This window comes from Hydractinia symbiolongicarpus, chromosome 3 (assembly GCF_029227915.1).
Source record: "Hydractinia symbiolongicarpus strain clone_291-10 chromosome 3, HSymV2.1, whole genome shotgun sequence".
NCBI classification, from domain to species: domain Eukaryota; kingdom Metazoa; phylum Cnidaria; class Hydrozoa; order Anthoathecata; family Hydractiniidae; genus Hydractinia; species Hydractinia symbiolongicarpus.
In genome coordinates, this window is record NC_079877.1 from 18,873,851 (window position 1) to 18,888,022 (window position 14,172).

General features: G+C 31.3%; 1 protein-coding gene across 3 annotated transcripts in view; it reads left to right on the forward strand.

The window, feature by feature from the left end:
- Positions 1 to 14,172, forward strand: part of LOC130636112 (dedicator of cytokinesis protein 9-like) — a 90,553-nt gene that overhangs the window by 13,538 nt on the left and 62,843 nt on the right. Inside the window, exons 5-18 of one of the 3 annotated variants that reach the window (XM_057445731.1) lie at positions 273 to 357; positions 564 to 665; positions 6,832 to 6,855; positions 7,023 to 7,094; positions 9,038 to 9,754; positions 10,024 to 10,229; positions 10,562 to 10,625; positions 10,722 to 10,777; positions 11,395 to 11,471; positions 11,548 to 11,732; positions 11,827 to 11,985; positions 12,069 to 12,401; positions 12,828 to 13,036; positions 13,124 to 13,193. In XM_057445731.1, coding sequence (XP_057301714.1) covers positions 273 to 357; positions 564 to 665; positions 6,832 to 6,855; positions 7,023 to 7,094; positions 9,038 to 9,754; positions 10,024 to 10,229; positions 10,562 to 10,625; positions 10,722 to 10,777; positions 11,395 to 11,471; positions 11,548 to 11,732; positions 11,827 to 11,985; positions 12,069 to 12,401; positions 12,828 to 13,036; positions 13,124 to 13,193 — 2,359 coding nt within the window. Of the gene's footprint in view, positions 1 to 272; positions 358 to 563; positions 666 to 6,831; positions 6,856 to 7,022; positions 7,095 to 9,037; positions 9,755 to 10,023; positions 10,230 to 10,561; positions 10,626 to 10,721; positions 10,778 to 11,394; positions 11,472 to 11,547; positions 11,733 to 11,826; positions 11,986 to 12,068; positions 12,402 to 12,827; positions 13,194 to 14,172 lie in introns of all 3 variants that reach the window. The other 2 variants (XM_057445729.1, XM_057445730.1) reach the window with 2 other exon arrangements.

The following is a 14,172-nucleotide window of genomic DNA, read 5'->3' on the forward strand; positions in this document are numbered from 1 at the left end:
TATACCTATCTTCACTGAAGCTTATACCAACAGAAAGTTATTAGAGGTGATTATAAATACACATACACACACCAGAATATTTGATACCAAAATATCCAGTATAAAAATAAGATTAAAGCTGTAAATGGGCTATAACATTGATATATAGATATGAAAAATTAATTCACCTTTCCGCACTATTCCAAACTGCATGGTGTGAACTAGCTTACTTATTTTTTTCATACTTTGTAATTTTGCTAATCACTAAATTTATCTTTTTTAAATTCTTTTAGAAATCAGTTATTAAATACATTTAGTGGACTAATTCAACCTTTATTTGAAATTGATGTGGATGTTGATGCGATGGATGGGATTCATGTATGTTAATATATTTTGCCTTACTTATTCTTCTTATTTCTATTTCAAGTTTGTCACTAATTGCCAATGTGAACTTCTATTAACTTAATACTTTAATATCTCGGCAATTGCTGACTGCTGAGATGAATTGAAAGGCTGCATATTATACTTTTTAAAAAAATGAGTTTATGGTACTGATATTTTGCCAAAATGCTCCTCCATTTTAGGATACTGTTTTGGTACCAACCAAAGAAAATGGAATCTATAAAGAGGGCTATTTGACAAAATCTCCTTTTCATTCAGATGGAAATCCTGTGTTGGGATCAAAGGTGACAATTTTGAATTTTCCCCCAAATTAAGAACAAACTTTTTATCGTCTAAATCAATTACAGAAATCTATGATTAACTTTGTAACCCAATTTTTCTGTCTACCTTAAAGGGGAACAGGGGGTTTGGAAAAATTTAATTTTTCGTTTAGAGACAAAACAACATAAGTATTCGTATAAAGAAAGAATTTTCAAAAAATAATGTATATTGAGCAAAACACCAACATTTAAAAAATTTTCATTTTTGCATACAAAGTTCATTTTTGGACATAATATATGCGTTGTAGGTTCTGTCGTTTTGATGAAATCGCTAAACCTCCTGTGTCTTTTCGTCTTCCTACTGTTATGTATATTATTGATTTATTGGCTATGTATGAATATGCCTCACGGTCAACACATCAAAGTTTCCGGCCACCTGCTAGCTTTGCTCATCTTAATTATTTTGATCCACATACTTACCATTATCCTAATTATAAATGTAACATGTTTTGTGATCTGGGATACCCTGTTTTTTTGTAATATGCTGTAATATTACCCTGATCATATTTTTTTGATTCTCTCTCTAATACGCAGTCAATGTATTTGTTGTTCATTACACAGTAGCGCTTAAGCGCTACGTCATAGCACTTTAGTGCTATGTCATATGTAAACTATGAATTGGTAATAAGGTAATGAGTGTGTAGCAGTTTTATTAGCATTTAAAAGAACACAACACTTTTTGTTTTGATGTAATTTATGTACAGTATTGGAATCAGGACACCTAACATTCTGAACGCGTATCATGGGAGACACGAACCATCTACGATCCAATCGTGACCATCACGATAAAAAAAATGTTAATGAAAAACTTTGCGATAGCGATGCTATTACGATCGTCACAACAAACGTGATTGTTGCAATGGATCGTGAATAAAATTTAAAATAATAAACAATAGATATGTATAATCTTGTATTTTTATTTTTTTTTACATTTCAAAATTCTTTTGCATCTTGTAATATATTTGTATTGGAAATCGGATTTTAGAAATAAGGCGACTCCACCTTAATTAGTATGTTTTTTTGTTGCGAAGAAAAAATAATAATAATTTGTCTCACTAAAAAAATCTAACTAGCACTCAGGTGAATAGATAAAAATATTTGCATGCTCAAAATCTTGTTTTTAATATGCAGTTATAATTTTTCTGGTGTTATTTTGAAAGTTATGCAGCAAGAATTTTTCTTGTGTTGTTTTAAAAGTTTTACAGAATAACAGCAAGTTATACTTGTGTTGTTTCAAAAGTTATACAGCAAATAATTCTTCCCTCACTTAAAACAATAAGAAAACAAAAGTTATTTTTAGTAAACATTTTGGTGTTTTTTTAATGTTTTTTGCGCGGTCTTATAAGAAAATCTAAATTTAAGTTCAAAATCTTTTTGCAGACTATAGTTTAGTTGACAATATTTAAAGTCTTTCGCGGCATTAAAATTATTTATTTAATATTCATAACAGAGGAGGGTCTATAGTGTATTGTTTTTACTATTATTCCTAAATTGTATTGACAAAAAAGTCTTGCATTATTAGATTTTAGCTAGCGTAATTTTAAACATATATAATAATCATAACGAAGGAGGATGTTGCGACAATAATCTGTCTCGTTTTTCACTTGTATTATAACTATTTTAACGATAGTAGCTTTTTTTTTTCTTTAAAACTTTCTTGCTTTCTTGGTAAATGTGGATCGCGAAGCTAAAAAGTATTACTATCGCAACAGCATCACGAATCGTGTGCGACGTGCACACACGATCCACGATGTTAGGTGTCCATTTTCAAGTACAAATCATTGGAATAAACAAATATTGCAATATTTATACAAATGATATGGTACAATCATACTGTATGATCATGAACTTGTTCATAGGTGCCAGTCAATTATCAGATAATAAAAACAATGGCATAGGTGCACTGTTTTTAATGAGAACTGGCTTGTCTCTACGGATCAGCCAACTCTTCTTTAACTCGAATTGAAATTGTTAACCACAGAGGAGTCTACCTTGAATAAGTTCTCCAAAGTAGACCGATTTTTTACAGTAAACTACATGCTCTAAAACTGCACTATGATTTTGAGCTTTGGCTTTTTTTTCAAATGCTGTTGATATACAAGTATATGATATATAATATAAAAGTTGATATACAACTTTTGAATGCAGAGTCTTTAAAGGATAGTGCTTAGAATGGAAAAAAATCGCCCATTTTAAAACCAACAACAGCTTGCTACATTCCTATCAAGTGTGTTGACTAAACAACACCGTACTTTTGTAGTAAGATAATTTCCTAAGTAATGGTAAAATTACAAGACTTAAGTTTGGTTGTGACAACTTTTTTATCTCGAAACATGCTGTTGATAAATAACCTTAATGCATTGATCAATAAAGTTAGATGAAACCCAGAAAAATGTGATATAATTTTAAAAATTTAAAAAATAAAAAAGTCAAAACTAAATCAGTTTTATATTCCTCAAGCAAAAAGCTACTAAAAATTGTATAAACACCGCTAAAGGTTGGTTTTCTTTGAATAGAGGTGACAAACTATGATGTTTTTCGAATAACAAAAACATCAAGGAAAGATTCTAACCCTCGCATTCAGTTGTAAATGGTATTTGATGTGTTGCCTAAGAAAGAGGCAAATGGCTACAAGATGAAAAAAGCACAAAAACATCACCAACATATATTTTGTAATATACAGGCTTAAACTCTGACAGGCAGTTATCTAACCAAACCTTCTCGTGGTGTGAAAGAAAAGCATTAGCAAGACTAAGGCCGAGAAGTGAGCTCATGAGAACACCGTCAATTTTCTTGTATAACTGATCATCAGAAGTGTAATAATAACATTGCATCTATGCCATTGTTTTTATTTACCAACAATAGAGGCCAGCTCTATGGTCAAGTTCATGATGATACAATATGATTGATTGCAGGGTTCGAATTAGAAAAGTAAAGTCGGTTTGCACTCTGTAACGAAGTAAACTACTATCTAGATTTGGCCTGGGAACACCGTAGATCAATGACCATTGACTGCGTTATTATTTTTTTGTTGGAGACAAGTGGGGGACGTTTAAACTCATGAACCCCAAACACAAGAACTGAGCGTCTGAACTAGCAACTCCCTCAGTTTTAACTTTCTTGTCTCCATTAGCCAAAATAATGTTGCATAAATGAAATACGTTTATTTTTATAGCATGCCGTAAGAAAATATTCAAAATGTAATTAATGTTTCAGAGGTTCTTAACCAGTTTTTGTGCACATTACTACGCAAGTTAAATACAGTATACTGATTAAATTTGCTTTCACAAAAGATATGTTTGTTTCAAACATAAGTCTTGCAGTAAAATGCTGTTTACAGTACAGTACTGTAAACGGCATTTTACTACGAAGACTCATGTTTGAAACAAACATACGGTCCAGATGAAAGCGTGCACATACGCTTAATATGCAAAAATAATTGCTTTCATTCAAAAAACACAATAGGATATCAAGTTCCTTTCCAATCACGCGAAAAAAATTTTAAACTGCGATCTAAAAAAGCATTTCTATCGCCGATTTTCATTCTTAAACTTTTAAAATGCAATTTAATGAAGCTTTTCTATCGGCGTTTTTAGTTCTTATTTATACGTACTCAGAAAAGCATAAGAAATCAAAAACAACTTACTTTACTTGTTTTCCTTATTTAAAATTGTTGTACTAGCCTTCACATATTCGATTTTTTTCTTATAAAAAACAGACAGGCGTGATTTCATTTAGGACTGGACCCGATTACATAAAATGATATCACATTGTGAAGAAAGTTTGAGCGAGCACAGAGAACATTCATGTTAAACTTATAGTTTACTTTTAAATCCATTAATTTGTATGTACTTTACCTAAAAAATGGTTAGTTGCTCTGCATTTGGATGTACCAATAGATCAGAGAAGTGTAGAGAAGTTAGTTTTCACAGAATACCGTCTTTAAAAAAGAAAGAATGCAGGTGATCTACCAAGCGATCACAGTTTATATATTTGTTCCTCGCACATCACATATAGTTCTTAAGAGAAATTCAGGAAATAAAATTTCATGTAATATTGCCAATTTGTAAAAATGCCTTTTTAGCTAGTCAACGCGGTCGAAGATTCTCATTTCTTCTATTTCATTATTTGTACTTATATCCACACAACACAACCAAATGATGTTTTGTACATTTTTATATTAAATAGCAGAACATTATATCAATTTCCAATACAAACACCATAGTCATAAGAAAATGAAAAGAAAACACTGATAAAGAAGTTTTCTAGTTAGACATGTTTTTTTCTTAGCGCTCGTCAGTCCATTCTTTGTTTTTCAAAAAAGAAGCTTTTTTGATTGAAGGACCTGCTGGATTTTTTCAGGGGGTAAATCTTAAAATCAAAAAATCTTAACATCATTTCACCAGCACTACTTTCAATCTTTGTTACTGTTTAGGCTGCATGTAATGCAGATTACGCAGTTTTTAAAACAGCTTTGTCAAAACAACCACTTGAAAATCGGCAGCTTCTGTAACGCATTTATGACTTCCGATAATGTTAAAAGTGATTTTTGTGTATACAATATTAACACCCCCATTTTACCGACTTATCACGACACAAACATTATTCGGTTATTCGATCACGCATTTCCCATCACGGAGAATATGTCAACATTACATTAAATTTGTTTGGATTTTTGTGCAAAAACGCGCGTGCAGAGGAAAGATATTGCTGAACTGTGAAATAAATGAATTTAAAGTAAGAAAGATTTTTTACTGAAGCAAATGATAAAGTTTTTTAACGAAAAGAATGTAAAAAAAGCGATTAAATATATTTTTTATTTTTTTAAAAAGGACACATTCACTAGGAACATGGCTTTGCATCAGTAAAAGACACCTCGTCACTTTCTACATCGTTATTAATTTTTCTCCTGTGAGACACAAAAGGTTCGAAGTCGTATGTCTAGCTTTGTAAAGTCTTTTTCATGAAGAGAATTATCCGATTCTAAGCTTTCTAAGTTATAATCTTCGTCATTGTTACAAGACATCTTATCAACGAACAATGTAAACAGTAAGTAAACAAAAATTGTAGAAGGCGAGCTGCCAAGCTTACGGACTTTTTGCACGATGTGACATACGCTCATTTATTAGGACATAGTCCTCTTGGCTTTATGCAACCTTGAAAATTATTTGAAATTAAAGATGTTTCCAGACGCAGTAAAGGTATAAATGAAGATTTTTAATGACTGTAGAAGGTTAATTTTGTCTTTAAAATTGTCTTTAAAATTTTTCACTGAAGTGCCCCTTGAGATTTTTATAATACGATCTGAAAAAGCATTTCTATCGCCGCTTTAAAATATTCGATTCGCAATTTTATCATTTTCTTTGCAAAGTGATTCACAAAAATGGCATTTCGATTCGCGAATTGCAAACTGCTTATTCGAACCCTGGATTGTATGTTATTATTTGTATAAATATTGCAATATTTTTTTATGCCAATGATTTGTACTTGAAAATGTCTGTTAAACGGCTGAAGGGTTGTTAATAAATTACATTAAAACAATAAGAGTGGTATTCTTTTACATGCTAATATGTCATATATTTTTTTTCAGCAGCATAAAAAAATTATGCTAAAATTTTATGCGCCATTGTACATACAGTGTTATTGTTTTCATTTATAATGAACTAAAGGTAATGTGTAGGCTTTGATATATGTTATGGTCTTAAGTACACGATGGATTAAATCCGTCATACATTTCCCACCTATAACAAATCGTATTCAGTGCAAACACTACACTGATTGCAAACACTAATCATCATACTTTTCTTTTTCATATATCATCAGAAGAAATGTTATTTTATGAAAAATCAGTTCAGCATGAAAAAAAAGATTCTGTAGCATCAATAACTTTTTGTTCCCTTTTTTTTTGTGTGTGTGTGTGTGTGTGAAGAATAACATTCAAACAAGATAATAAGCACGAAATTGACTGAAGTTTTGAAGTTTTACCTAATCATCAGCAAAGTATACTTTCAACATGTGGCCAAAGTAATTCAAAAACTTACAAGACTATTACCAACATAGAAGTTTAATTCTTAATCATTGTATTTCTTGTCATCACATCCTATTCATCAGCATAATTCTCTTTTTCTAGCAAGTTGAGTCAGTCATCTCAAAGGTATTTGGTTTTATGTCATCTCTATTCTATATTTTATTCACTTCAAATGTCATGCCATTCCACAGTGATGAGACACTACTGTCATGTTTGCTTTATTGCACTCTAATAAAATAAAGTTATAATGGCAAGACAGTTTTCTAACAGAAAATATTAATGTAAAAATTTAGACTTACAAAAGAAGGTGGTTTACCTTGAAACAGACATCTAATGATGGCTCGTATATTCTTGAATATCGTAAGGTATGTTGCTTAGTACTTTTTCTCACTTTCAATTCACTTTATTTTTCCAAAAACATTTTTTGTAAAATGTGTTAAAATTTTTTCTTAACCAAAGAATTTCTACAAAGTAATTCTTTTAGCATAATTTTCACATCATTGTGTGGTTAAATTCAAAAATTATACAAATTGTTTATAATTTTTAAATTTAAGTTAATTGTGTTTTGTATTTTATCGAATTTGATGATATGATCATATCAGCAATTTTTCTCCCAAATCATCAAATATGACCTGAGCAACACTCGTGGTGGGTTTCCAGTCGAACAAACAACTTTCATAGAAATTATGAAGGCGGAAGGGAATTGCCCCTGCCCTCACCCTCAACTTTGAGGTTAAGCAGGCTAAGTTTGTTTGGTTACTTAAAGAAAATAAAGTAAGATAAGGGAGAGAAAAGTTGTATAATTAATATATAGGTCCGGGAGGGGAAATGGGGCGGGGGTGATTCAACCCCCCTTCATAACTTTTCACAGGCTTCTCCAAATTCAATCAAACTTGGCACACTTATAGTACTTTATGAAAGATACAAAATGGCAGCAATAATTTTTTGCTTATATCAGCACTGTTTTTTCTGTGACGTCATCAAAATCTTGAAATTTGTCTAATATACTACTATCTGCTTAAAATAAAATTACTTACCTTCTAGAGCTGATTTTTACATTCTGCTTAAAATTTCTGACAGCCAAATAAAAGTTATTTAACACATTTCTGGTTTTTACACATGAATATAGTAAAATGTACCAGATTTTGGGTAAAATTCGAAAAACAGGTAATCGTATTAATCATGTGGCCAAAATTCTCAGAAAGATTCCCCTTGACAAAAAAAGTTGTCTCCTAAGTTTCAAGTCATAAGAATAACCCTAACAAAAGTTTTACATTTTCTCGACCATAAGGATTTCATAGAGATTTTTAGAGGAAGTTTCGAGTAATAGCCAATATCTAAAGCTCTGAGAAGTATGAGACCTAAATATTTGGCATAATAGATAAATGTGAAAACCGAGAAAGTATTGTAACCATGCAGCATAGCAAAAAAGAGTTATTTATAAAAACAGCAGGGGGGGAGGGGGTAATTTTAATTATTTAGCTACTAAATATATCAGGATCACGAGCTAGGTTGCTGAAGTTCTTTTTATAGCTAGGTATGAATGTACTTTATCCTAGCCAACTTTTTCTCTCTCTTTTTGTGTTATATTTACTAATCTGATATTTTTTACTGAGCTTCAACTTGGGTTTGGCTATAGCTGGCTAGCTATAAACTGTTACTGGTCGTATTGAGGTTGGAAGAGTGTACTTAAATATTTTAAATTACCCACATGATCAAAAAAATATATAAAAGCTATGCAAAAAAAATAAGTAAATCTTTTAACAAAGTCCATACAGAAGTTATGCCTGGAACCACATCTGGGTTTATAGTTAACCTGTAAATCAGGTGATTATCAGGGAATTTTAAAATTTGCGATTTTTTTTGAAAAACTTAGGGAATTCCCAATTTCCCAATGATTCAATATCAAATACAATTTAAAAATATACTCCTTATATTTCCCAGAAGTTTATTGGGGTTTGTGACAATCATGAATCTTTTTTGCTGGTAAAGATATCAAGACAAAAAATATTATTTTGTTTAAGAATGATTTTGCTATAGTTTAACTTGAAAAAGATCACAAGGAAGGTTATGGACATAACTCCATTATTTCAAATTAACTTTGGCCTACTGCAAACAAAAACACTGACAGCAAAATTCTGTCTTCATAATTGTGGATAACGATGGATCATTGACCACAATTGCCAAATGCCATCATCAATTCGGAGTCAAAATTGGTTTGGAAAACAGTTAGATAACTGAGTTGAGAAATTGAAATTAAGTTATTGCTGGAAGAAGACCATTCATATGATTTTTTTTTTTTTTGCAGGAAGAAGGAAGTGCTTTTGCAAAAGGCACATTGTATCTTGATTCTTGTACACAAATTCAAAAAGGTGTAAAAGGAAGAATGTATGGTTTTGAATTGCACATACAAGATAAGATATATGGCTTAGCAGCAGATAGCCTAACTGAAATGGAGGGATGGATAAAAGCTTTGTGTAAATCTATTGGAATTGAGATAGAACAGGAAAAATCATCACAAGGTTTCCTTTTTGGCAGATCAACTCAACCAAAACCCAAAAATTTACGAGAAAGTTTGAAAAATAGTAGCCATCCATTATTGCAAGAATTTGCTAAAGAGACGGATGAGGGTAACAGAAAAAACCGACAAAAAAATCGTGTAAAAATTTTTTCAGTTTACCCTGATGTGAACAATAGTTTTGGTATAGAAAACCCAAAGGAAAGTTTTATAGAGCCATTTCAAGTCGCACTTCGGCATCGATTTGTTGTAGAATTGGTGGATTTAGCATTTAAATTATGCAACCAATCATCTCAGGGAAAAACACAAAACTGTGAACCATTCTTTCTATCACTTGCTTTATTTGATTCACGGAATGGTAAAAAACTTTCTGAAGATTTCACATGTGATCTGAATGAAAAATCTGTAAAAGATATGTTGTTGCCTGATAATCCAGTAACAGAAAATGGACATGAAAATTTCTCCAATCAAAGAGATAAAGATAGCACCTTCTCCAGTCCTAAAATGGTATGTGTGATTGTATTCTTAGAAGGAAAACGTTTGCCAGAAAAGACAAAAATGCTGACAAAAGAATATGCTTTTAGACATTTAAAGAGAATTACTTTATTTTATGATCATAGTAATCTTCATGCATGTTTCAAAAGTGAATTTCGATCATGATTTGTTACTGTTTTTATTGTTTTATATTTAATGAGGTTAACTTGTGCACTTCAAAAGCAGTACTGATTACACAAGGACCTCTGATAATTCTACATGTTAAATATTTTCTTTTCTAGTGTGTATTCTCTGTCGAATCTCCACATCCAGATATATATCTTGTTTTGAGAGTAAATAAAGTACTGCAAGGGGGTATTGGACAATGTACTGAACCATACATCAAAGCATTTGATCACCCTAAAACAGCTCAAAAAATCACAAAGCAGGCACGATTGATGTGTAAGAGATTGGGAAAATTCACTATGCCATTTGGATGGGCAGCAAGGTATAGTGTTAATTTGTTCTTATCATTATGAATGAAAAGAGTATGAATATTTTTTTAAAAAGTTTTTATTTGCTGCCAGTAAACTGTGACAAAAAAAATTTAAAACTGAATTTTTAAAATAAAAAGAAAATTAAAGTTTTATTTGTTAAATATTTCCTTTTTAAAAGGAAATTGAGGCAGAAAGAAAATGTTTTTATAGGAAATGGGATTGACAATATTGTATACACCACATTTTCTGCATAGAGCCCTTGGAAAGTCACTAAAATTTCCTTATAACGCCAAGCAAACCTTGGAGTAAAAAAGATTGTTAAATTAATTTCCTTTTCATTTAGGACTGTATTTAAAAGTGATGGTGAAGTGGATTTGACTGCAGAATTTACCCCTATTTACAAGCAGGTTTGCATTTATTTCGTTACACAACAAGTATTTCTTTATAACATAAAAAAGTGCAATTTTAAATTACTTTCCATTTTTTGAAATTTTGTATTGCAGGAAACTTCAAAACTAACAGATGATGAAATGATAAAATTATTGCAAGATATGAAGGGGTAAGGAAGGAATGTATTCTAAATAGTAATATTATTTCACTTAAAAAATATATTAGATTTCTAATTCCCTAAATTTGAAATGAAAATTTCCAAGTTTAATTATAAGGTCTATAAACAGGAAGGGGAAGAGGGGGCAGAGCTTTTAAAATGCCCTACACAAGAAATATGCACTTTGTTGGTTTAACATAAACTTAAGCCATGAATTTTTACAGCAATTTCTTGGAAAAACAAAATCATTTCGGATTAAACCTACTTAACTTTCAACAACTTAAGAATCACTCCCTCATAATGCAAAGTCCAGCCAAACATTAGCAGAGTATTTGATTAATGACCATGTCTTACAAGTACTTGTGAAATAATATGTACACAGAGGTTGTGTTTGTAGCTCACAACCAAATATAAAAAATTTTGAATTGTATTATAAAATCTAAGTTCTCGAGTTAGAGATTGAAAATGTCAAAAAATCTCCACAAATGCCAATTTTGCTAATAGAGGCTTTTTTAATTTTGTAAAATTGCGGGTCATGCTTTATTTTCGATGATCATATGCAGTAAAAAATCGCAAACTATCTTGTCTGGACTGAAAATTGGCTATTAATGTTATGTTATCTTTTGTAGAGATACCAAATTTAATAAACAAATTATTCCTGGAAACTTTCATTGTTTAATATCAAAGCTAGCTTTGAACCATCCAAGTATGTTTATTTTTATTTTTTATTTATTTAACAGGTCAATATTTTTTTTTTTTTGGAATTTTTTTTTTTCTAATAGACTGCTATTCTCCCTCATTGATTCCATTAAAACCCTTTTCTCAATCAGAAGACATTCAGTCAAGTTTAGAGATTCAAACATTTAGCCAGGGTAAGACTGAAACATCTTTACCATGTACGGATTATGCCAACAACTTTTACATCTTTCCTGTTTCATTGAATTATGGACCACAGAAAACAGTCAAGGTATTTGAGTGTTTTTTCAGTAAACCAATGTAAAAAAGCACTAATTAATGGATAAATGCAAATAGTGATTGTTTTTATATTGTACATTATTTAGGCAAGAAATATATCATGCACTGTACAGTTCAAAGATTCAGATGAACTTTCTGCAAAGCCACTGAAATGTATTTACCAGCGTAATGGTACATGCTCTTTCACACATCAAGTAACTTGCCCTGTTGTGTACCACAATACAGCACCTACGTTTTACGAAGAGGTAATGATTGTTGATTATAATTTTGTATTTATATTCACTAATTGAGCTTCTACTTGACATATGGATTTTGTCTTCTTTTGTAGATTAAAATTCTTCTTCCTCCACAACTTGAAGCAAAACATCATGTTCTATTTACATTCCATCATGTAAGTGTTGAACAACCTAAAGAAACAAAAACTAAAAAGAAAGATGTGGTCACACCTGTGGGATATTGTTGGATGCCAATCTTAGAAAATTCCATCGTAAGAAATGATGAGAGTAACCTGCCTGTTGCGTTGTATTTACCAGAGAATTATATGAATGCTCAAAATTTTGGGTTTGGTAAACACATTGGTCCAGATATTAAATGGGCTGATGGAAAAGGCAGCAACCTGTTTAAAGTTAAAACCAAACTACAGTCAACAATATACACTCAGGTGGGGGTTCTGTTATTTGTATGTGGAGTTTACATTATCTATTCAGCATTCACATTGTCAAAGGTGTAATGCTTATGTGCATGTATGTTTTATAAGGAACAGCAGTAATACTTGTGGGTTTGAATAATTAAATAATCTAAATTGAATAATCTAAGAAATTTTGTCAATTTGGGTGGGAATTTAATTTTGCAGATTTTTTTATGCCTTTTTATGCCTCAAATTCAATGGGTTTTGTATGACACTCAATTCTGTTTGCAAAGCTGTTATTGATTTTATTCCTGTTTATGACTAGATACATATTGACTAAGTTTGATGTTTCACTGTAAATTGCATAGCACTTAGTCAGGGACAACAGACCCATCATGTATTGTAATTTACAATCAAAACAGTACCCTTTAATGAAAAAGGATCTATTTGTCTTTTTAGGATCCTCACACAAATAACTTCTTTTCCCATTGGCAATTGTCAGAGGGAAAGGCTGTCTCATCAGCTGATGCAGAAACATCTCGTCTGCTAAAACTGATGCATGGCACTGATGTTAATGTCTTGATCAGGTTCCTACCAGTTTTTTTAAATCAACTTTTGAAAGTGCTTATTCTTGTAAGTAACGAAGATGTAGCAGTTAACGTTGTCAGGTATGAATGCTCTGCTCTTTTTTTTCTTTCAGGTGTTATTCACCAAAAAAAAAATTTTACATTCTTGATACATACAATTTTTTTCAGTCTTTTAATACGTGTGACCAGTATGTTGCATGAAGTTAACAAAAGTCATCTACTAAAGTCCTACGTGAAGGTTTGAGGAAGTTATGTTCTTAATTTATTATAGACCTTGTTTAATTATTGATTTTAACCTCTGTCACGTTTTTACTGGTCTACTTCTGAACCTTACCCCTGAGAACTGTCTGGTGTCTACACTTTCTTACCCAACTATGGTCCTCCATTCTCTCCAAGTGCCCCAACCAACGCAATCTTCTATCTGGATAATATATCCAGAGCTACAAACGCTTAGCCTGATTCTTAGCATTCTGTCTCTTTCTGTCTTCAGGCCTCTCAATGAAGAAAATAGTGCCCAGGGAGTAAAACGCGTACGGTAATATAACTGCGTACACATACTTAACTTTACTTTACTTATGCGATTTAGTTTTTTTTACCCAGTGATATTGCTTTATATTTTTATTGCTTTGTAGTGCTCCTATTACGATTTTCTCTCTCTCTCTGTCTCTCCCTCTCTCACTAAAGATTCATTTTAAGGGACTTTTTCCACAATTTTAATCTTCTGATTATAATTTATAAAAAGCTGTCAACAAAATAATTATTCGTGGTTTGCTAAACTTCAAGGTCTAAACATTTCATTCAAAACATTTAAATGATATGAATCTGCAAAAAAATACTTTTAAAAATGATATTGGTTGGCCCATCATTGGTGGTTGACCAAAATATTTTGTTAATAAGCCAAGATTATGGAACCACTTTAGCAGTATGTCAATCTCTTAAATGCCACTTAACAGTTTTCTCATCAAAATCGCTATTTTTTAATAATTACGAAAAAATCGAGCAAAGATAACTGCTTACTAATCCAACCCTGTTTATGTGTTTCGCAATTATCTCAAAAGTTGCAACTAAGAAACTTAATTCGCCATAACTTTTGATTAAAGCATCCCTTCCATCTAAATTTTCGCATGAATTTAGTCCATTTATTACTAAACTAGTCGATAAAGCCCGTGGAAAAATCCACTTAGACAGGATAACAGTAAAAAAAACAGTTATTTAAA